Source organism: Myotis lucifugus, unplaced genomic scaffold (genome assembly GCF_000147115.1).
Source record: "Myotis lucifugus unplaced genomic scaffold, Myoluc2.0 scaffold_236, whole genome shotgun sequence".
Classification (NCBI taxonomy): Eukaryota; Metazoa; Chordata; class Mammalia; order Chiroptera; family Vespertilionidae; genus Myotis; species Myotis lucifugus.
The window spans coordinates 1629661-1654791 of record NW_005871284.1 but is presented as its reverse complement, the minus strand read 5'-3'; the positions used below and the strand labels follow the sequence as shown (position 1 = coordinate 1654791).

Genomic DNA, 25131 nt, shown 5'->3' with positions numbered 1-25131 from the left:
TAAGTTTGTGGCAAGAACATAATGTATTTGCATTCAAATATAATTTCCATTAAATGCTATTTACCAAAGACCTTGTTGAGGTTGTAGAAACAATAGAAATAAACTGCAAATAATATTTAACAACAAATGTGATGGAATACAATACTAAACTTAAGGCAACTGCTGTATTACAATTTTATTTTAAATCTTCAAACATTTACAACAGGCAAAGGTAAACTAAATCCTGTGGAAAACTAAAGAATCATTAGTAAATATAAAATCCATCCTTCTTTATCAGAAAAATTATTTGTTTGTTTGTTTACTGTATTTTTATTGATTTCAGAGAAGAAGGGAGAAGGAGAGAGAGATTGAAACATCAATGATGAGAGAGAATCATTGATCAGTTGCCTCCTGCATGCCCCCTACTGGAGATCAAGCCCATAACCTGGGCATGTGCCCTGACCCAGAATTGAACCATGACCATGTGGTTCATAGATCAATGCTCAACCACTGAGCCACACTGGCCGGGCTGTTTGCTGTTTTGTTAATCCTCACCTGAGGATATTTTTCCATTGCTTTTCAGGGAGAAAGAAAGAGAGAGACACATTGACTGGCTACTTCCCACACGCACCCTGACCAGGAGTGGGGAGTGAACCTGCAACCCAAGTATGTGCCCTTGACTGGAATTGAACCCGAGACCTTTCCATGCATAGGCCAACACTCTAACAACTGAGCAATACTGGCCAGGGCAGAAAAATTATTATTATGTCTAATATACCAACAACTGAAACAAGTTAGTTTGCCTGATCTAAATAACATAAAATTAGAGTTAAAAAACAACAATTATGGAGCAACTATTTTCAGGCATTGGAAAACAGAAACACAAGACCTTGATACCTCAGAAAAGGATATTCATAAAGTAAGTGCCATGATCATCTAGCTCTCTGCCTAGAGCAGCCGTGGGCAAACTACGGCCCGCGGGCCGGATCCAGCCCGTTTGAAATGAATAAAACTATTGAAATAAAAAGACCATACCCTTTTATGTAATGATGTTTACTTTGAATTTATATTAGTTCACACAAACACTCCATCCATGCTTTTGTTCCGGCCCTCCAGTCCAGTTTAAGAACCTATTGTGGCCCTCCAGTCAAAAAGTTTGCCCACCCCTGGCCTAGAGTCTTATTACACTAGGGCAGTGGTCGGCAAACTCATTAGTCAACAGAGCCAAATATCAACAGTACAACGATTGAAATTTCTTTTGAGAGCCAAATTTTTTAAACTTAAACTATATAGGTAGGTACATTGTTATTAATTTAATTAGGAAGAGCCACATTCAAGGGGCCAAAGAGCTGCATGTGGCTCGCGAGCCGCAGTTTGCCGACCACGGCACTAGGGAAACTAATGAGATATCTCCCTTTAAAAGCTGAACACTAATTCCTCTCCCTTTGAACTTGGGCTGAACTTAGTGACTTGCTTCAAAGAAATAGATTGTGACAGAAGTGATATGTGACTTCCAATGTTAGGTCATAAAAAGCACTGTAAGTTTCACCTTGCTCTCTTGGATTGTCAACTTTGAGGGAAGCTAGTCGCCATGTCATGAAGCCATTCAAGTAGGCCTTTGGAGAAATCCAGGGAAGATAAACTGAGGCCTCTTGCTAACATCCAGTACCAGGTTGACACTAATGTGATCCTCCATAAGTGGAGAGGGACCTCCAACCCCAGTCAAGCCTTCGGGTGACTAATGCACCAGCTGACATCTTAACTTCACAAGACCCCCTGAAACAGAACCACCTACCTGAGCCACTCTTAATTCCTTACCCACAGGAACTGTGAGATAATGTTTATTGTTGTTTTAAGCCACTACGGTTTGAGGTACATTGGTACATAGCAAAAGATAACTGATACAGCTGTATACCTATATTAGGCTATTTGACCCTCATACTTTGGTCTCACCACTCTGACTCCTTCCATCATTTGGTACATTTGGAATCACATAGTTCCCATCTTTCCTATGTATGTCACCCACTCCTTTAGCCTTCTGACTTCTTAACTCCCCTCTCATTGCCTATCACTATTCTTTACGTGTTTTCATGGAATTATACATATTTATATGACATTTTTTTCCAATCCTTGCATAATATTTGTAATATCCTACAGGCAACTGACAAATTCTGTGAGCACACTAAAAGAAAAAAATTATTAAAGAGAGCTCTTAGCTCCATTTAACTAACAAAGTATGAACCTCCTAAGAGAGGAGGTTATGTTTCTATCTGCAACAAGCTGACTACTTCCCAATGATTTCAGGAACTGTCAACTCCCCTAATCAGATAATTATGCAAAATAATAAGCTAAAATATATAGTTTCCCATGCAAACCAACAAATATCAACACATTGTTCTGCTTTTCATTTATAACATGAAGACGTTTTGTTTATTTATAATACAAGGTAATAAAACCTCTGAGAACAAAAATAAAATACTCCTTTCAAAACAGGCAGCTGAGAAAAATAATTGACCCCAAGTTCTTCTAACTTAGAGTTCCTCAAAAGCATGGTATGTGTATACTGTTGGCATGTATGATGATCTTAGGGTTTACACAAACACTTTAAATGTAATACTTGTTTTAATATAATTTAGAAAAAATAACTGGTACATAAAACCCTTGTTAGTGTTAACTTTGAAAAGTGAGCTGTTTAAAGAAAAATATGAAATAAATAATAATGCACATGGCAAAATAATATAGCCAGAATCACAGGATATTACAGGAATGACTCAGTTGAGGAAAAAGGGCCCTGGTTTATTAGGTGTAGAGTCTATGGCCAAGGCCAAAGCTCCTTATGAGAACAGGAAAGGCCAAAAGGGAATCCAAGTGGCCAATTGGCCACACTGAATCGTAGAGATTGTTTGTCCTTATTTTACTGAAAAACACCTTATTAAACAAACATTTCAGTTCCCATTATATTTTTTCCAATGGTAGACCCAATATTTTAAGTGTATAATTTGCTGACATTTTTGAAACAATGAAAAGTTCCCTCCACAGTCTCTGGAGCCATAGATTAAGGTTTGCCTGAGGAAGGCTAGCCTCATCACACTGAGTTAAAAGCTGATCAACATTAGAAATGATAATAATATGGTTTTAAAGAGTCTCAATCTGTTCAAACTGTATATAAAAGTGAAAGATTAAGTATAAATTATTGAAATTTTAGGTAGTTCAAGTTAAAGCTTTCATTTCTTTCTTAAAAGAAAAATGTTCTAAAATTTTAAAAACTTTTAAACTTAAAAGTAAAAAAGCATACTTACCCGGAATGCGTCGGCACCAAAGGGTAGAGACTGTCCATAGTATCTATGTTCAGCAAACACCAACATAGCTTTCAGTTCCTCAGCCACATCCCACATGAACCCCTAGAAAGAATTTACAAATTCAGAGGATAATATCAGGATATGAAAAAAGTTATTAAACCTTTTTGCAACTCATATGAAACCGATGTTAAATAGACCAAAAAGAACTCTCTGAGAACCACATAATTTACGTTTGTTCTACAGATAAATGATATCATTGCTGTTTCACTGTTGCACAACAATCTCACTGTATTAAAGTAAAACAATTAAAAATAAGCCCAAGTTGCTCAACCACAACTCATTTCAACTCTCCTTATTCTGACACTCTAGTCATAGAATCAACATTATGTCTAAAATAGTCTTCAAGTTGTACTGTGTGCCAAATAGTCTAAGAAAGAGCTGAGGATGTCTCATTCCACGGCCTACTCATTTACAACATAAAAGAGAAAAGAGTACAAATAAGCATACTGGACTCATTTGCGTTTTATATTAATCTTATTTACTTGAAAATAAATAGTAACTAGTTTGGGGGGTAATAGGGAGATAAGGACACATATGTAATACCTTAATCAATAAAGAAATTTTAAAAAAATAAATAAATAGTAACTAGCAATAGCTAATATTAATTGAGTGCTTACAACGTGTCAGGCACTGTTCTGAACACTTTATATGTATCAATTCACTCAATTTGCACAACAATCTAGAGCAGTGGTTCTCAACTTTCTGGCCCTTTAAATACAGTTCCTCATGTTGTGACCCAACTATAAAATTATTTTCGTTGCTACTTCATAACTGTAATGTTGCTACTGTTATGAATCGTAATGTAAATATCTGATATGCAGGATGGTCTTAGGCGACCCTATGAAAGGGTCGTTCCACTGCCAAAGGGGTCGCAACCCACAGGTTGAAGAACCGCTGATCTAGAGATATGCATTTTGATTATTGCCATTTTACAGACAAGGTCACTGAGGCACAAGAGTTTAAATAACCTGGGTTGCAATATTTGCTTATATGTGTGTCTTACCCAACCAGCCTATGAGCTGCTTAAGGGTAAGGGCCATCCATCAAAACAGTCGGACCCTCTGTGGAGTTAACCCCAAGTTTGCAAAGAAACAATTTAATTGGACTGATTCACACTGTAATAAGTGATTAATTCGCCTTAACTTCAGGGGTATTTTTATTTTTCAAAAGAGGTCTATGTAATATAGTAACATTTAATAAAATTATGTGGCAGCATTGCTCTAAGTGCCTGATTCTTATTTAATTCTCACAATAACTTTACAGACATTATTACCATACCCATTTAACAGACGAGAAAACTGAGGCAAAATCAAAATTCAAGCCTTATCAGTCTGGCTGAAGTCTTCATTCTTGACTACAATGATATACTGTCTCTCCATAAATGAATTACCAGACTATGTGAATATGCAACTGGAACATTTTAGTAAGTAAAGGACCCAGAATCCATCTTTCTAGAATTTGGCTCTAGTCAGTTCTCTGAAACTGTTCCTACACTATCTATTCCTTTCTACCACTTCTGAGGTCAGAGATTCTCCAGCAAGCCTTCAATCATACCGCAGTGTCAGTGAGGGAAGTGGTGGCAGTGGTGGCCTTAGCATAAAAGGGAAGTCACACAGGAAAAAGAAAGGGCTACAAGGCAGACTCGGTTGTTTCACAGAAAACCAGAGCAGGAATCTGACAGAAAATAAGTTCTGATTTCATTTGTCTCCGATCTAAGAGAAACAGACATCCTAGCATCTCATTTCTCAGAGAATTATTTTATTTTCAAGTAACATATTTAGACTCTTAACATTCCTAAGGAAATTATCATAAATGTGGTGTGCAAATAACACAGTATGATTGGGTTCATACCTTTGCTTTCAATTCAGTTCAGTTCAACATTTACTGAGACCTCCTGAATACCAGGCACCATGCCAGACAACAGCAGTGGAAAAAACATGATTTCATCCCCACTTTAAGGTAATTCACAGATTAGGTTTTGGGTAGAAAGTTGACATTTTCTTGTCATAGCTCTGGCACATTATAAAGGAAAATTTCATGTGTCCTAAATTAAGTTTTGTTAATGGACTTAAGTATTATTATAAAAGATAATACAAAACATACAAAGGAAAGCAAGCTAACAACTATACCATTTTGACCCTCATAAACATAAGAAAAATGGTAAAACAGTGAAGCCAAATTAAAATATAGCTATAACTTTACCTTTGTCCATTCCTATTTGACAATTAAACTTGTATTTTTATTTGCTTTGATCAGGTTTTATTCATTCACTCATTTAACAAATATTTATTTAGCACCTACTATATACCTAGCAGTCCTGGACTCTGAGAATATAATACTGAATATACAAAAATATGTGCCTTTGTATTTACATTCCAGAGACCATAATAAAAGTAAAATAACTGTATGCCATAACATTCCTGTTCCCATTTTCTTAATATTTTTATTCATTCAAAAAAGAAGGTAGGGTTTCAAAAAAAATTTTTTTTAATTCAACTGTCTAAATATAGTATTTCATTATTTCATGTGAAATTCTTTAAGGCAAAATATGCAGGCTTAGTGGACATCAGTATTTATTCTTTTGTGAACTGCCTATTCATGGTATTTTGGGTTTCTTTTCTATTTTTTTCTATTGAGTTTATCTTCTTGTTATTTTTTTTTAAAGAGCTTCACAATTAAGGACAATAATACTTGGTCATATATGCTGCAAAATACTTTTCCAGTTTATCATGATAAATAGAGCATAGGAACTTCACAAATCTGCACATACCGTATTGTTGCAAAACCAGATAATGTCCCCTTCGTTACCAGTGTAGAAAAGTATTGATCCACCCTCTTTCCTCCAGTGTTGATCAGCTATTAGGTACCGCTGATTAAAAGTCTTATCATTCTTAAATCCAAAATGATCAATCTATGACAAAAACAAAAACAGACAAGACACATATTTCAAAGAAAAGTGATTAAATGAGATAAACAAAAAAATAATTAAATGTATTCTTCTATTAAAATCAACCTAAGGTACAAAAATTATACTTCATTTGATTTTACTATTAGTAGTAATATTGATAGTTATTTTTTATATTGTAAGATGAAACAAATTATTTTCTTTATATTGCAAGATAGCAATGTTGTTGGTGGTCAAGATTTTCAGTATAAGGGAAAAGATACAATTATAAAATCAAATAGCTACTTTAAAACACATTGATGTTAAAATTAAATTGGAAATACTGACGTGAACCCATTATTTTTTCTAAATTTTTATTGGGGTGGTACTGGTTATAAAATTATATAGGTTTCAAGTGTACAATTCTATATTACACCATCTCCCAAAGGTAAGTCTCCCGTCTCCATTTATCCCCCTGTACCTTCTGCTACATACTCCCCCACCCCCTTTCCCTCTGGTAATCACCATACTGTTGTTTGTGTATATGAGTTGTTGTTTCCCACCCCAGCCCCTTAATCCCTTCACCTTTTTCATCCAAACCCCCAAACCCCACCCCTCTGACTGTTGTCAGTCTGTTTTTGTATTTATGATTCAGTTTCTATTTTGTGAGGCCATTAATTTTTAAAATCTCATTATCCAAACTTTCAAAATATCACAATTTAAAAACAAAATAGACCACTGAAAAGGTCTATAAACATTGTCACCCCAGTAACACTTGATATTTCAAGGGCCAGGATTTTAGTGTCTAATACCATTCCCCAATAAAAGGAACTAGGGCTTGTTAGTGATGTGTCTGACTAACATTTGGGTCAAGGAAGCTAGTAAATGAAGCTATGTCTCTTGCTGTTCAAGGAAGCAAGAAAGTGCTCAAAAATTAATGGAGTTATGTCTAACAGGCATAGGAACCAACTAGAAAAGATTATCACTGGGTAAAGTTTTAACAAATTGAATATAAAACAAACTGAGCATAAAGAGAATAATAGTAGTTGATCAAAATATTCAATTCATGAAAATCCATTAGTCCATAAGGGTATCAAAGAAGAGAAAGCAAGAAAAATATGCATTTGTTAGCATTTAAGGTGTCTATTAAACCAACTCCTTTGAAATTGGAATACAAAAGAGTAAAGAACTCAACATTTAACCTGCCTTTTCCAAAGAATTGTATTTCGGTGTACCAAATAGTCCCAGTTGATGAAAAAGAACTCTGTTCAATCAAATGTCAGCTATTGCAGAAGCAATGACAGAAATAGAAAAATCATAGTTTTGTAATCCCTAATGAAGTTACTGACTCAGGTAAAAATTACCAAATGGTGCTAAAAGCATTAGGAGAGTGAATGATAGAGAAATGAACATTCATATTAGTGCCAAAGTAATATCATAGAGAATACTGCATTTTCACAAAGGGAAAATGTAACTTCACAATGGAAGGATCAGGCTAGCATCACCTTAATCTAGTTATCAATGTGAGTGAGCATCACTAACAGTGAGATAGGCAGGGGTTCTGTATTTCTTCCCATGGTACAACACGAAGCACGAATCACCTATGATGAATTCTTTTTTGTTTTTTTCTGCTAAATTGCCCTTCAAAAGACTTTATCAATTTACATTTCTACTAACAGTCTATGAATGCCTGCTTCCCTACATCTTCATCAACACTGGATAACATTAGTCTTTAAGATTTTTGCCAATCTGAAGGGCGTAAAAACATTTTAAAAAGCAAATTCTTGATAAATTACTGAGTTTGAACATTTTTCCAGATGTTTACTTGCAATTAATATTCCCTTTTTTAAAAAATATATATATATTTTATTGATTTTTTACAGAGAGGAAGGGAGAGGAATAGAGAGTTAGAAACATTGATGAGAGAGAAACACCGATCAGCTGCCTCCTGCACACTCCCCTCTGGGGATGTGCCCACAACCAAGGTACATGCCCTTGACCGGAATCGAACCTGGGACCTTTGAGTCCACAGGCTGACGCTCTATCCACTGAGCCAAACTGGATAGGGCAATATTCCCTCTTTTGTGAATTGCTTATTTGTAGCCTTTGTCCACTTCTCAATTGGAATATTGGTGTTTTAATTAGTCAGTTTGCAAGTGTTTTTTGTTTTTTTTTAAATCCTCACCCAAGGATATTTTCCCATTGATCTTTTAGAGAGAGAGTAAGAGAGAAGGAAAGACAGAGAGAAACACATTGGTTGCCTCCGCATGAGCCCTGACTGGGGCCCAGGTGGGGAGGAGCCTACAACACAGGTACCTGCCCTTGACCAGAATTGAACCTGGGACCCTTGGGTCTGTAGGCCAACGCTCTATCTACTGAGCCAAACCGGCTAGAGCTGCAGGTGTTCTTTATAGAAATTATGGATATTAAGTCTATGGCTGTTTTTGCTTACCTCGACTTTATTTAAAGTATTATTTGCTGTGTGAAGTATTGGAGGAGGGCCACCTTTCTATCAAGCGTTATGTTCCTGTGTGGAAGGAGGTCTACCTTCCCATGTGGAAGGCTCCTGGCCTCTTGCCCCACCTTCTAGGTCTTCCTCAAGGGAAAGAGAACAACTCGACTTGTTGAAAACTTTGGCGAAAACACTCAGCTCAGTCCCATCCTCTGTCCTCTCTGTGAAAACGCACTCATCCTTCTCTGTTCCTCCACACCATGAGTGTTACAGGGGCAAGCCCTCACAGGCTGACCTCAGGGGTGAAATATCAGCAAACCTGCTTCCCTAGCAGACCCCAGCCACGTGGTCCAGTATCAGTTGTGGTGGTAATAAGAGTAATATTTATATTTCCATCTGCCACACTCCTGTGTCTATCTCTTAATAGGTTCTTGTGTCAGTTATACTCCAAACAGAAAACAGAAGGCACATTCAAATTAGAATAATTCAGGAGACTTAATAAAGGGACTATTTACGAAGGTGTGGGCAGAGCATAGGGGAGATAAGCAGGATAGTGCAGCAACCTATGGGAGGTACAGCAGAGCTTTTACCACTCCTAGGCCTAAAAGGGTGAATGGGATGGGGCATGGCTACTGAAATCCAGAAGAGGATCCTGTAGAGCTAGCTGCCCTCAGATGAGGGACACAGGCAGCTTGAGTCAGCGTGCAGGGAGGAAGCCAGAGAAACAAATACCCTGACGGTTCTCTTCTTCCCCTCTGTCACCAAGAATATAAACTTCGGCCGAAACCGGTTTGGCTCAGTGGATAGAGCGTCGGCCTGCGGACTGAGGGGTCCCGGGTTCGATTCCGGTCAAGGGCATGTACCTGGGTTGCGGGCACGTCCCCAGTGGGAGATGTGCAGGAGGCAGCTGATCGATGTTTCTCTCTCATTGATGTTTCTAACTCTCTATCTCTCTCCCTTCCTCTCTGTAAAAAATCAATAAAATATATTTAAAAAAAAAAAAGAATATAAACTTTAAGCTACATAAACATAGTTTCTTTCCAAAACCTAATGGCTTAGAATACTAGGGGCATTGTGCCCTCTGCTGTTGAGAATTGGAACCTACATGCCACTTCCAACTCTGCCTCCTGAAGAGTTTTATAAATCACATGAAAGGGGACAAGGGCCTTCGAAACTATTTGATCTGTGTTGTTTAGCTGAAGAAACTAGGCTCAAAGGTCAAGTGACTTTGCACAAGTCAGAAGCAGAGCTGTAACTTCTAATTATTTTTGTAATTTGGTTTATGTGGTCTAAGAAATTTTAAAGAGATGCTTCCGTCCTTTACCTTGCAGAGGAAAGATCATGAGATGAGCAAGGTACAAAAAGAACATTCTTTAAATAAAGTTCATTGTGACAAAAATAATGATCTGGACTTGAGAACTCAAAAATGAAGTTCACATACAGAAAAGCCTATGAGAACATTACATCTGGTAGACACAGTTTTGGTGGCAATTTCGGAACAACAGGGGTAAGGGGGACAGAGTATCTACTATGTGCCTGGCACCATGCTGGTGCTTTCCACAAATCACTCTCATCCTCCCAGTCACCCTCTGGGGCACTTTCATTATGCCAGTATTACAATAAGGATGTTGAAGCTCAAAGAGGTCAGATAACTAGACCAAGGTAACATCCTATATAATAAAAGGGTAATATGCAAATCAACCAAACAGCAGAAGGACCAGTAGCTATGATGTGCACTGACCAACAGGGGGCAGATGCTCAACGCAGGAGCTGCCCCCCAGCCACAAGCCAGGCTGATGGCTGGCGAGCACAGCGGCGGTGGCAAGAGCCTCTCCAGCCTCCCGCAACACTAAGGGTGTCCCACGAGGGCTCCCAGACTGCTAAAAGGCACAGGCCAGGCTGAGGGGACCCCCATCCCCCCACCCCCGCCGCCAAGGGCATAATGTCGTGCACTAGGCCTCTAGTAACTAATAAATAAAATTCAAATACAATTATTTTTCATATGCTTTTATCCCCTAACCAATCCTACCTACAACAAAAGCCTGCTTTTGTCAGTATTACACTATTGTAGACAGGGACTGAGTACAAAGTTCAAACTTTGTTAAGAGACACTAGGGTATCTGTCTCCTAAATCTGCAAAATGAAGAACATATCCCCCAGCCATTTACTAATGGTTACACTGAAGAATATGTAGAATATCAGTGTTTTCAGTGACCTGACTCAGTAATTGTTACTATACTGCTACTTTTAACTCATTTAATTGGGCCACTGATAAGAAACAGAATCACATTGACTCTCACTCAGTAGCCTTTAGTTTTAGAAACTCAGTATACAATTGGTTTTATCTATGGACACAGATATATGATAACAGCTAAGTGAAATTTTACTAAAGATATGAAAAGTATACTCAGAGATATACAGGACAAAGAAATGGACTCACTCCTCCAATAAATCAAAGCACCTTGAAGGAGGGCACTCTGGTTTCCATTTCTAATCCAGAAATGCGAAAATGAAATAAGATCCTTTTTCTTCCATTTAATATGTGTCCTATATTAATTCTGGAACTGTGTCGCATATAGAAATTTTTTGATATTTGCAAACCATAGTAATACAAAGATTTATATTTTTATATTTATTTTATATATTTAAATGCCATTTAACAAAGAAAAATCAACCAAAAAAATGAGTTCGCGTGTCACCTCTAACACGCGTGTCATAGGTTCGCCATCACTGCCCTAGCCTATAGCTCAGTGATTCTCATCCTTCCTAATGCTGCGACCCTTTAATACAGTTCCTCATGTAGTGGTGACCCCCAATTTCATTGTTACAAATTGAACATAATTAAAGCAGTGATTAATCACAAAAACAATATGTAATTATATATGTGTTTTCCAATGGTCTTAGGCGACCCACAGGTTGAGAACCACTGCAACCACTGCAGCTGGAGAGGGGTAGATATCTACAAGTAGAGTCCTACTAAGTTAAGTTGTTCCTTACACAGTAGTAGCCCCAGAGCTGGGACAAGATGGGAGAGCAAGCCATATCTTAGGAGTCAGGTCATGGATGACTCCCATTAATTTCCACCTCATATGTCAAGGCCATTAAAAAGTCCTGCTTAAGTGTTTACCTTTGTTCATCTCTACTATGAAGCTATCAGGAAGAACTGGAGACTTTTAAAGAACTAAAAGGAAGATAGTATTCCTTGAGGACAGTGTAATGGTGACAAGGGAAATGGTCCCAAGTCCCTCTAAGACAAAGGTGAGTATAAAAAGAATTGTCCTTCCCCTCCCACAGAGAAGCTCTCTTCATTGCCAATCTTAACAGGTCTAGTTTCCATTTTCACAAAGAAGGTGAGAGTTCCTTCAGATATACCCTTCAAATAAAGCCATTGTTCCATGTAGTAAGACACTGCTCTTCTTTATACACACATTATGTTCATATTAACCAGGAGAATAATATTCCCTCCTTCTATACTTTCTTGATAACCTTCCCCGAACTATAAAAAGAAGGCTCTTATTTAAAGAGAAATGACCAGGGGAAAGGAAGAAAAGGAGAGGCTTGGGGGAGTCCACCATGGAAAATTTTGGCTAAGTGTAGCCTCCTATACTTATAAACGGATAGTTAGAAAGGCAAGAACACAACAGCTACCACAGTGCTTCTGTACAAGACAGATACTTTATAATTATTAGATAAGTGCAGTTCAAATCTTCCAAATCAGTAGTTCCCCACATTTCTTGTTATGTTAAAATTTTCATAGACATGTTCTATCTTAGTACCTGGTGCTTGAGAAAATATATAAGAAGCTATTATAAATTCAATAGTATAAATTAATATCATACAACAAAATCAAATTATATTTTTAAAATGTACTTGGTAGGAAATAGATTCAAACACCTGCTCCAATAGCTGATCAGTACTCACTAACCCCCTTTTCCCTCACCAAGGACTGTGGGTTCCAAACAGGGAGTCACATTCTAATTTACCAAAATTAGAATGCCCTCGAGAACACTGAAATGTTCCAGTAAATCAAGAAACAACATGTTTTGTCAAACAAGAGTTAAGTGTTTCATCAGATAAAGATTCCAGTATCACCTGATGACTAAACAACTCCAGAAAGCACCACATGATCAAAAATTTCCGACTTTTGTGCCACTAGAATTACCTGGTTACAACATAAGCTCCCAAATTAGAGATAACGTGCTGCTGTGATTATGAAACACATATTACATCATAAAAGTTTGGCCATCAGAGGGCGCTGTAGTATAAGAAATAAAGTAGGAGAGACCATGAAGGTTTAAATAGATTCATAATATTTTAGGACAGGAAGGGAACTTAGATATTCAGTCCAAACTCTTAAATGAAAAAACTGAGATCCAAAAATGCCAATTATTTTAAATCTTTCTTTTTAAAATAAAGATATATTCACATCATTCAAATATGGCATTCATCATCATTTTTAAAGTCAGGGATTAAAATTTACCCTGTTAGAAGTCAGGATAGTCATTATCCTTGTAGGGGGAAAGTGACTCTAAGAAAAAAAATGAAGGGATTCTGTAATAAGATAGTGCATTTTTCAATATGTATAATAAGATAATTAACAAATAGCTTTGTTACTATTTAAGCTTTCCTTTAAGATATATTTTATATTTTAAGATTTCTTTTATAATGTACATATGGTGTTTACATTTATATTTCACTATAGTCAACTGTAAATTATATTGTACCAAGTCACATCTATATTAAATGTTCCTTTCATTTAAAAATATGTGTTGAGTACTCTTAAGTGACAGACATTAAGGAAAGAGAACTGAGTAAGATACAATTCCATCTCTCAAGTTTTGAATCTAACAAAAGGAATGAACATACTAATAGACAATTGCATGATGGTGTGATTAGGTTCTATATACAAAGTGCTGTGGAAGCTCAGTAGAGGTTACTATCCTGCCTGAGAAAATCATGGAATGCTGCACCAAGGAGGTGACATCTGAGCTAAACCCTGACAAGAAACAAGATTTTTTTAGCCCTAAATTGTTTGGCTCAGTGGACAGAGTGTCGGCCTGCAGACTAAAGGGTCCCAGATTCAATTCTGGTCAAGGGCATGTACCTTGGTTGCGGGCTCATCCCCAGTAGGGGGTGTGTAGGAGGCAGCTGATGATGTTTCTCTCTTATCGATGTTTCTAACTCTCTATCCCTCTCCCTTCCTCTCCGTAAAAAATCAATAAATTTAAAAAATAAATAAAAATAAGATTTTTTTCAGGTACAGAAGAGCACTTTAAGCAAAGGGAGCATGATGAATGGTAAAGAACAAAAATAGTCAGGAGCTGTTGTTGTTTTATGGCAGGAGGTATATACTAGTAGTTTATGAGGGTAAGATTAGATTCATCACGCTGCCACTAGATGTAGATATGAAAATCTTCCAATAAAGAGAATCCTAACTGAAATCTGAAATTGCCTCTCTAAATAAACCAGCAGTGAATAAAATAAGTCCACTAGAAATACAGCCTAATAAGGCTGAGACTTTAGTCAGTTTTGTTAAATCCCCAGGAGACTAGAATAATATCTGGCAAATAGTAGATCAGTGAATATGTAGAGAATGAATAAATGCACGCATACATCTTGGCTCTGCAAAATTGATATAAAAATAGACCAAGCCCAGCTTCAAAGAACAGCATGATTCAAAATAATGAGAATGGAGATCAAAGTTCCCAAGATCAAGTTTGTGGGGTTCTTTTATTGCATGGGTCTGTTACTGGCTGTGGAAGAGTTGCAGAATGCTGTAGTTGAATGTACCTTTTGCCCAGTGACAAGTCACATGCCTAAGGGAGAATCCAAGCATAAAATTTAAAACTAGTTCATAACAGTTTGGCCTTATCCAAGCTGCTGAGGAAGCAGAAACTGCATGCCCTCTGCTGGAGGTAGAAATGAGAAGATAAATAACTACACATTAATATAGACCAAAGGCCAGAATCTGGGTGGAGGGTTTGGAAAGGGCTAATCAGCATTTTACTAAAGTATGTAACCTGAAGTATACCAGATCTTATGACAGGGTTACTCACAGTTTTTAGGGCTGATAGGATTTAAGGCTGTGGCTCTCAGCCAGTGCACAGTTATCTAACCTGAATGACAGCCTCTTGTAAAATGTATATCCTAACAACCCATTCAGCAGCATACTCGAGTTCAGTAAACCTAAATATGCTGCAAAATGTTGATTTGATCAATATGTAAAATACACTTTTTCAACAACTGAGTTTCATGAAGAAGGAAGAAACCTGAGAAGGGTATAATGTCCAAGGGCAATAAAGTACTAGAGGGAATAGTTGAGACTATAAGTGAGAGAGGGGTTCCATGATGCAAAAAGATTATGAGGTGGCAGGAGGGAATGGGGTCCATAGCACAGATGGAGGGATTTGACTTGGACAGGCTGTTCTGTGGAAAACGGCCTGGAGAAAGATGATAAAGAAAGGGAGAAAGTGTAAACGAAAGGCTACTAAAAGGTTCAGGTGAGAGATGATGGCAAGACTAATAAATAAGCCAGATTTCAAACCCAAGTCTCTCTTCAATTGCTACATATATAACACATAAACAATGTTCACTTTCCGCAATTATACACTCTGGAAATATCACAATGAAAAAGGGCCCAATGTACTACATCAGCAGTATTCACATAATAGCAATCAACAAAAATAAGTCTTTTGAACAGCTGTAACCACCTCTGCCGCCCTTTTATAACTGATTTTGCACTGACACTGACTGTGGGCATTTTAAGAGAAAGAGCCCCACTAAACTGGTGAGAGAGTCCCAAGACCATTAGGTCCCCCCTAACATTTAATGGAAGTTAACAAAGTAGATTCTATTTCCACTCTTTTCCTCCAGATACTATTTAAAGAACTTTACAAAATGAGAATCTAATAGTTCTCAAACTTTAGTCCCTGCTTCCCTCTGGTGAGACAAGACATCAGGTTCACAATCTTGACCTAGTTCCCTCTGTTAAATTAATAAACTACTTTTTTAAAAAAAGTATTACATACAAACAAGATATTACAACATAATGCCAAAATGCATCTCCTCCTTTTGCACAGAGGATCTGCTATGATTCACACTGGAAGAACCACAGGAAGAAACCTATAGCATTCTCTTTTTAGAGATTGCTTTAAAAATAATTATTCTTATTACAATGACTAATAACTGATTTTAGAAGCTCTAAGCGTCTGAAAAATTAAATTTTACAAAATCCCCATATGAAGAGTATCCACAAAAGGAAGCAACTGAAAAAGTAGCTGCCTAAGCTTTTTCCTCTTGGGGAACTCCAACATCAAATGTTTGGTCATGGTTTCACTATACAATGGCCTCTAGAGAATTTTTATCATCAACTCTATAGACTAATCATTGTTTTCAGCATTTATCCGGTCTGAATTATAGGGCACCTTAAAAAAGATAAAGGAAGGGAAAAGGATATCCTCAGCTAAAACCAAAAAGCTCAGAACAATAGCAGCAAGTTCAAACAGGACCAAGTTGCTTCTTTGATTACTTTCAGGTGCTTTTGCCACCACGTCACCATCCTGTGTAGCAACTTCCCAGAGCTAATAGGATGTAGAGAGAAATAAGAGTCAGTGATTAAAGTCATTCATTCATTCATTTATTCAAATATTTCTTGAGTGCCTACCTTGGGATAAATGCTAGAAATACAACAGTGAACAAGCTGAATATGGTAACTGCCCTCCTAGTACTCTCTTCTATATATATAAAAGCGTAAGTGTCTGTCTGACTGTCCGACCAGTAGCTATGATGCGCACTGACCACTAGGGGGCAGACACTCAACGCAGGAGCTGCCATGATGCACACTGGACATTTAAAAAGAAACGGCACCACGGACCTGGGACCAACAAACCAACACTCGGCTTCCCCCAAGTGGGACACAGGCCCCACCACCATCCTGGAGCAACAGCCCACCAAATCGCAGCCAATACTACAAAGACCCCATGCTGCAAAATACAGCCCACAGCCCAGCCCAGCCCAGCCCAGAAATGGTTGCTGTGGGCTCTGGGTAATGACGTCACATAGCAACGCCCAGCTTTTTCTCCCTAGTGACTAGCCTCCTTGGAGTATCTTCAGCCCAGGAACACAACTTGCTTTATAGCCAGGTGAAAACATTATACACTTTAACCAAATGTCTGTGAAGCGTTTTCCTGTGCCTCATCTCATTTGATCCTCACAGAAGTCCTGGAGTAGATAGACAGGCGACTCGGTGGAATCCTATTTTCTTTTCATTAGCCAGAAAACAGAGACTTAGAAAGTTTAGAAACCTGACCCAACTGAAAGAAAGTAAGAAATGGTGGACGTTGAAAATGACTTCAGGTTTTCTCACTGCACAGAATATAGTCAAACACTGCTGCAGTTAAATATTTCCAGTTAAATATTTCACCCTTTGTTCTCCCTGCGTGATCTACAATCATAATCTACTGCTGTGTTGCTGACAATTACCTGAAAAAGAAGTTGGGGTGCTTCACTGGGCTGGAAAAAGTTTAGCTAAACCAGAAAGCAGGTCTAATTAAGCAAGTTTATTTATATACCAAGTGTACCAGTTAATAATGCAGATTTTGTAATCAAAGAAAATATGATAATTTCAAGAGAAACATCAAAAGTGCTTTATTCAAAGTAATGTCCATCACCAGCTACACATTTTCCCCATCTTTCAGGTAACTTGTGGATACGTCCCAATAGAACTTTTCTTGTTTTGAGGCAAACCATTCAGAGACCCAATTTTCCACTTCTTCGTATGTTTTGAAGTGCTGTTCAGAAAGTGCATGTGCCATCGATCAGAAGAAGTGGTAATCTGAAGGAGCAAGATCTGGTGAATACAGCTGGTGGGTTAATACTTCCCAGGCAAGATCTTTTAACATGTCTTTAACTGGTTTTGAAGTGTGTGACGGTGCATCATCATGAAGCAAAATTACTTTGCCATGTCTTCTGGCACATTCTGGTCATTTCACGATCAAAGCGTGGTTCAGATTGATTATTTGTTGTCTGTAGCAATCAGTATTAACGGTTTCACCTGGTTTTAGAAGCTCATAATACACTACACCTTCCTGATCCCACCAAACACAGAGCATTGTCTTCTTTCCGAAGCGATTTAGCCTTGCAGTCAATGTTGATGGTTGAACTGGATCAACCCATGATTTTGTGCATATGGGATTCTCAAAACAAATCCACTTTTCATCGCCAGTCACAATTCGATGCAAAAAAGACTTTCTTTCGTGCCGTTGAAGCAACATTTTACTGATGACTTTTCGGTTTTCCATTTGTCTTTTGTTCAGTTGATGTGGCACCCATTTTCCTTCCTTTAAAATCTTTCCCATTGCTTGTAAATGATCGGAAATTGTTTGCTGAGCAACATTTAATCTTTCTGCAAGTTGGTTTTGAGTTTGACACACATTTAATCCAATAATGCTTGTAATTGTTGGTCTTCAAACTTTCTCAGTTAACCTGGACCTTCTTTGTCTTTCACATCGAAATCATCACTTTTAAAGCGTTTAAACCAGGGGTGGGCAAACTTTTTGACTCAAGGGCCACAATGGGTTCTTAAACTGGACCGGAGGGCCGGAACAAAAGCATGGATGGAGTGTTTGTGTGAACTAATATAAATTCAAAGTAAACATCATTACATAAAAGGGTACGGTCTTTTTTTTTTTTTAGTTTTATTCATTTCAAACGGGCCTGATCCAGCCCGAGGGCCGTAGTTTGCCCATGGCTGGTTTAAACCATCATTCATAAGTATCTTGAGATGGAGCATGTTCACCATAAGCTTCCCGAAGTATTCAGCAGCACTTTTTTTCAAAATAAAGTAATGAATTAAAACTTCCCGCAAATACTCTTTTTTGGCATGAAACTTGACATTTTTAAGCGTAAAAATATCTATGATGTTAACACCTTCAGAAAATTTGACATATGAAGTTCTGAAGCTTGTTGTCAATACAACAAAATAGCATACATATCAAATCGCATATATATCAACATATGTGTAACTCCATCTATTGAAAAAAATCTGGCCCTAGCTGGTTTGGCTCAATGGATAGAGCGTCGGCCTGCGAACTGAAGGGTCCCAGATTCGATTCCCGCCAAGGGCACATGCATGGGCTGCAGGCTCGATCCCCAGTAGGGGGCGTGCAGGAGGCAGCCAATCAATGATTATGTCTCATCATTGATGTTTCTCTCCCTCTCCCTTCCTCTCTGAAATCAATAAAATATATTAAAAATATACTTTAAAAAATCCACATTATTAACCGGTACACCTAGTATATAAAGCTCTCGCTGGCACCAATTGCATGCATGTGCTTCCATCTGTCATTGTCGATTGTGAATTTGGTTGACACTTCTATTATAGAGAAAGGGTGAATAGCAATATTAAAATATTTCTTCTAATTAATTTCCTTTCAATGTGCACAAATCCGTGCACTGGGATACTAGTAGTCTAATAAAAGAAACAGATAACAAACAAGCAAATCTATATATATAAAAGCCTAAGCGACTGTTACAACTGAACAACCAGAACGACCAGTCACTCTGATGCACCAGACCACCAGGGGGCAGATGCTCAATGCAGGAGCTGCCCCCTGGTGGTCAGTACACTCTCACAGCCAACCTTCCACAGCCCCTCCCCCAGGCCTGCAACCCCGATCAGCCCCAATTGGGGGGACCAGCTGACCAACCTCCCGCGGCCCCTCCCCCTGGCCGGCCCTGATAGGCCTCGATCGCTGGCCAGGCCAAGGGACCCCATTCATGCACAAATTCATGCACCGGGCCTCTAGTACACAAAGAAACACTTAGAAACTGTAATTGTGCAGCTTTGACTCTGACAGAGAATAACAGAGGTAGACCTAATTAGGCCTTTAATCTCCACAGCCTTCTAGTTAGGTACGCCAACTGTGTGAAAAGGTCCAAGGGATATTATTCAATGCCACTTCTTACAGGAAGCATTCCTGGGCCTTTCTACCTTCTTTGTGCTCCACAGTAATTTTAGTTCTATTATAGTACTTTTTAACTGGTGGGGCAAAAGTAAGGCTTACAGTTAGGAGTACATGAAACAGTTTATTCTTGTATTATTGTTTATTAATTATTGTATTATTTTCCATACGAACTACATAAACATACTTTTGCCCACCCAGTATAGCTTTGCACTAGTTATCTATATACATATAGGATACCTGCTATACTATTATAAACCCTAACACTAGTAACCCTATAAAAGATGCTAGAATATATTGATCAAACCATGTGTATTATTCCCACCTGCCTCTCTGAATTATGTAAGGGCTGCACTAAGGACTGTAAATGTACAGTCCCTCATTTGCTCTTCAGAGAAACCCTATGAAGTGGAGAGGCTGCATTTGTCCCACCATGCCAGCTGCCTCCCCTTTCTTGTTCATGTCTGAATCCCACAGCCCAAAGCACAATGGGCACAGGACTTGTTCCATCAGAATTCTGAGTTGAGTTGAGTTGAGTTGAGTTGAGTTAAGTTGAGTTGAAGAGGTGAGAAGTATAGTATGACACCAATGAAACTCTTACCTTTCTACCAGGTGTTTTAACCTTAGAAAATGTAAACAGATCCTAAAATTATCAACTTAAATCCAACTCAACATTGAAATGGTAGAAGAGTGGTAAACACGTAGGTGACTATGATTATTGATTCTCCTTAGCAAGGACAAGGCCCTTTCATACTCACCATTTCTCAAGGCCTAATGCATGTGACTGGATACAAGGATAAAAGTCACAGTCTTTGTTCTCAAAGAGGCCACAGTCCAGTGGAGACAAGCAAGCACAGAAACTATTTCCACACAAAGCATGCACATTGTGGATGTGGGTAAGCACAGGGTGTTTGCTATGGCAGCAAAGAGGAGATGTAACCCAATTAACTGCTGGTACAGGAGGCTGCAGTGAAGGCAAACTCAGAGGAGCTAGTAATGCTATACGAGGACCCTGCCCACCTCTTCCAACCTCATCTTCTACCACTTGCCTCTCTCCTACTTCATAATTCAGAAATCCTCTGGACATAATATGCTTGCTCAAGTCCCCAGGCTGGTGCCCTTGAATTTCCCCCTGCCTATAATATCCTCCTCCCATGTCATTACGGAAAACTCCTACTTCACCCTCCATCCAGCCAAGTGTTCACTCAAGCACTGCCCCCTCAGTAAAGCTTTCGAGGACAAGCCCAGGTCCCAAGGGACGGGCTCCTTCTCCAGTGGAAATGCCCAGCTTTGTAGCCTGACAGTTCTAGGTTAAAATTCTGATCATGCTGCTTTCAAGTTAGGTGAATTCCAGCAATTTTTTCACATCTCTGATCCTCAGTTGAGTAACTGTAAGTGGCTACTAATATTTTCCTTGATTCAAGGTAGTATGTATACAAATCCCTGACCACAGTAAAGGCTCAAAATTTATACCAAATACCCTCTGATGGTTGATCAATAATTTTATCTTGTGGTATTAAAAGCACACGCACAAAAGTGCATTACAACTACACCGATATTTTCACATTTGGCATCTGACCCTAGAGAACCTAAAACACAGTTTGATGATACATTTTACCCAGATATAATACTCTTTCCATTAAGGTAGTAAAAATAATGTAAGGTAGCCTTTATATAAAGGATCTTCTATAAAGGAAATGAGCCACCACAAAGAATGGAACCAAGAAGAGCTTTGTCTCAAAGGCTCATTTTACTTAAAAATTAATTTTAAAAAAAATCAATAAAAAGTAAACATTCTGAGGAAAATTACTCAGGAGTAATAATCTGCCCTAATATTATATTGTATGTTAACGGTAATTGAAAAATAAAAAATAATTTAAAAAATAAGTTTGCCAACATTATTACAGAATATTGCCTGACTTGAAAACTATAATCCAGGCAGCCTACAATGACAGGTATTTATAACTATTCACAAGTGATAATGTTTTCGTCCCATAGCCTAGTACCCCTTAGAGCTCCTCATTTTTAAAATAGCCCTTTTGTTCATCCCCCAAATAAATGAGTATTAAAGAAGAAATAAATTTTCTCCCTTATGGTATCCTGTTAGTGTTTAGAAATACAATCGAAGTCAGAAAACCTCAACTACAAGCACTGCTATTACTATGAGCACATAAACACCAAGAAAGAAAACAAAACAGTGAATAAAGAGAAAATGGATGTATATTATTCCCACCTGCCCTTATCATAAACAAACAAAAAAACTCTTTGAAATCATTTAACTATCAAGGAAAAATCTATGATTGTTAAGTGATACCCAAGTCCTTTTTCCCCCAAACAGAATCATCTTCCTACAACAGGAATTAATTTTCACCATGCAATTCTCCCTCCACTGAACTCATGCTATACACTTCTCTTGCAAGACTTTACAACTCACCCCTGCAGTAAATATTTTTGCTTCCAAGCCTTACCTCTCCATTACAGGAGAAACTTTCATCTTTGTAAGGCCCGGATATTCTAGATTAATGTTATATAAATGGAGGTAGTGGGTTATAAACTAAGTTTAGTGGGTCATAGTATTTCTCTAACTACAAAGTTTAAAATTATGTCTATCAGGAAATTTAAAAACTCTAAACATCCTGAACCATAATCCCCTGTGGGTGTATTAATTCTGAAACACATATGCTTTCTACTTGAGGATAAGTGCCTGTGAAATCATACTAAGACATAATTACAGTTTGGGCAGCGAGAACCATTTCACAAAGCAGGGCACAGTTAACAGCCAAATGAATGCTACAGACAATAAGTACTAGGGGAGCTCAAAGGATAGCTCATGCTAGGCTGTGTCAGTGGGAAAAGTTTCCTGAGGAGGTGGGTGTAAGCAGGACCCACTGAAGCCTGGATTGGAAAAAAGGAGAGGAAAAACATTGTGCCAGCTGGCCTGGATGGAGGCTGAAAGAACAGAGGCAATGGAAGAGGTTATTGTAATAGTTTAGCTTGGAATTATATGGGCCTGTATTAGGTGGTAACCCAGGAATATAAAGGAAGGGACAGAAATTAGGAAGGAATCCTGAAAAGGTCTTGGTGATTAATTGGATTTGGGTGTAGAAGTAAAGGTGAGGAAATCAGATGATTCTAAAATACCCTATCCTAGGTAACCAGGAGATAGTGTCATTAACAGTTGTCAACCAATATTCATCAGTGCCAATCCAATGCCAACAGGAATCTCCAATTTGGGGTGTGGAGAAGGAAACTTTGTTCAGTGCAAACTGCTCAATTTTGATAAAGCACAGCTCTGGGGAGGCCCTGAAGCAAGACCCCTATCTGGCTAGACAGTTCTGCTCTGCTCTGCTCTGCTCCGTCCTACACCAGTCTGCTCCAGTGAGATATCTTCAGTGTTTCAGCTCCAGCTGAGGAAACACAGTGGAAAGGGAAAGCTGGCTTATATAGAAAGTCCCCACCCCTGGTCCAATTAGTCCATCCTCATGTACATGAGGACTCCAAATCCTCCAAGTTTGATTGGTCCAAAAGGCACTGTCCTGATTGGCCAGAATGGAGCTGCTCTGGTCAGTGAAGATGCTGATGGGGATATAGTTGAATAGCTCTGATTAGATTGAGAGAAATCTCAGTCCTATGGGTTAAAATACAATTTCAGGAACTCCTTTATGGGTTGGCTCAGCTGTCAGGAATACAGTGCAGACAGGCAATTCAGTGAAGGCTTCTGCTTGAGGTTTCTGTGAAAAGCCCCTGATTAGAAACACCTGCTGGGTTCTGCTTTTTAAATTTAAACCCAGTTAGTCAGTCACCAGGAGCTCTTCTTGGTAGGTTTCTTCTTTCTCAGGGACCACAGAGTAATGTGAAATAAATCAAGAGTTTTAGAAGGGAGTGTCATATAATATTTGTTATTAAAGTTTAACTTGCTTTGAACACTTATCCTCTGGGTTGCATTTAGGTATCTATATTAGGAATCCTAAGCAGTAAAAGCAGCATCCTATTCTTTTTTGTTGTTGTTAATCCTCACTCTAGGATATTTTTCCATTGATTTTTAGAGAAAGTGAAAAGGCGAGAGGGGGAGAGAGAGGGAGAACTCGACCTGAGAGACACATCAATCTGTTGCCTCCTGCATACTGCCCCAACCAGGGCCAGAGATTGAACCCGCAACCCAGGTATGTGCCCTTGACCAAGAATCAAACACACAACCTTTTGGTGTGCAGGCTGATGCTCTAACCACTGAGGATACCTGTCAGGGCTCTTTTTTTATATATAAGAGAACATTTATTTAGAAAATCATAGAGGTACAAGAAGTAATTCATAGAAGAAATGGGCTTAGGAAACAAGTAATTGAGGCAAAGGAAGGGCCCTTGGATCTTAGAAGTGAGGAAGATAAAGATGACACACCTAGGGGAATGGAGTGGAGGAGGGGGGAGGAGAAAGTTTCAGGCATGTTCCCAGAAGAGAAAGCAGCCTGGGTCTTCCATCCTAAGGGTTTTAAGAGCGGAGATTTTAGGGAAGGTCGCAGGGGAAGATCTTAATAGAATGTTCAGCAGCTTTTCAGGTATGTCCTTTCAGGGTTGGGGTCTTCATTGATTGACTGGTTGGCACCAGGGTAGGGGTTCATTACTCAGTGCAGCTGGTCCTGAGGTCAGCTGATGCATCACTCATCTGGTTTTGCTGCTTTTCTGGGCCTGGAGATGGAATACAACTGAGATCTAGATATTATCTCTAGGAAGGAAAGGTCAGGGGTCCAAACCGCATGATCAGTGATAATATTTGTTATACATTTCTTAACAGAAGAGAACAAGAAAGCACTAAACAAGCCAGAGACCTTGAAGATCAAAGATATATTTAAAGAATAAAACATTGCAGGAAGACCAAGAGAAAAGAGTAAAAAGATGTATATATTTGGCTAGGGTGTGAAGCAGAGAAACAAGATCACCTGGAAACAGAAACTATAGATAAATAAATGATTATAAATTCATATTAAGTAAATATTAATTTGACTGCAAAAAGCCCTTCTGGAAACCATAACCCATACTTTGTGGCAAATAACTCCCCTGGCATCTCAGCCAATATTCATTTCATCATGTTACACTTACGTTCTTCAGAGATGGACTAAAGCACTGGGAGCATATAAGTAACAGCAATAGGCTTTTGCACTTAACATTTGCGATAAGACAGGACATGCATGATATGCAGTGCCATCCCCTCATCTCAGCTCCACATATACAGAGCTTGGTGCTGTGGCGTCCCAGGTCCACACATGAAACCCAAGGTTGCTGTCCTTGAGGAGATTATAGAGAAGTGCTTGGCAAATATGAATTCCTTCTCTGTTAAGGTGTGGTCATTTTCTGGGAACATCTGAGATCTTGCTCCCTGGCATATGTTGTCAGTTTGGCTTAAATAAACTCTTAAAATTTTTCAAAATATAAATAAAGTGTGGTCATTTTTTAGAAATTAGACTACATAAAAAGGCAAACAAAAAGTCTGTTTTGGTTTGTT

The 25131-nt window shown here is 38.4% G+C and overlaps 1 protein-coding gene across 2 annotated transcripts in view; it reads right to left on the bottom strand.

Annotated features, from left to right (window-relative positions):
• The window catches only part of PRCP (prolylcarboxypeptidase), a 68553-nt gene that overhangs the window by 27192 nt on the left and 16230 nt on the right, over positions 1 to 25131 (bottom strand). For both annotated transcript variants that reach the window (XM_023762202.1, XM_006098473.3), the window contains exons 2-3: positions 6109 to 6249; positions 3279 to 3380 (exon numbers count right to left, since the gene is read on the bottom strand). In XM_023762202.1, the coding sequence (XP_023617970.1) occupies positions 3279 to 3380; positions 6109 to 6249 (243 nt within the window). The remainder of the gene's footprint in view (positions 1 to 3278; positions 3381 to 6108; positions 6250 to 25131) is intronic.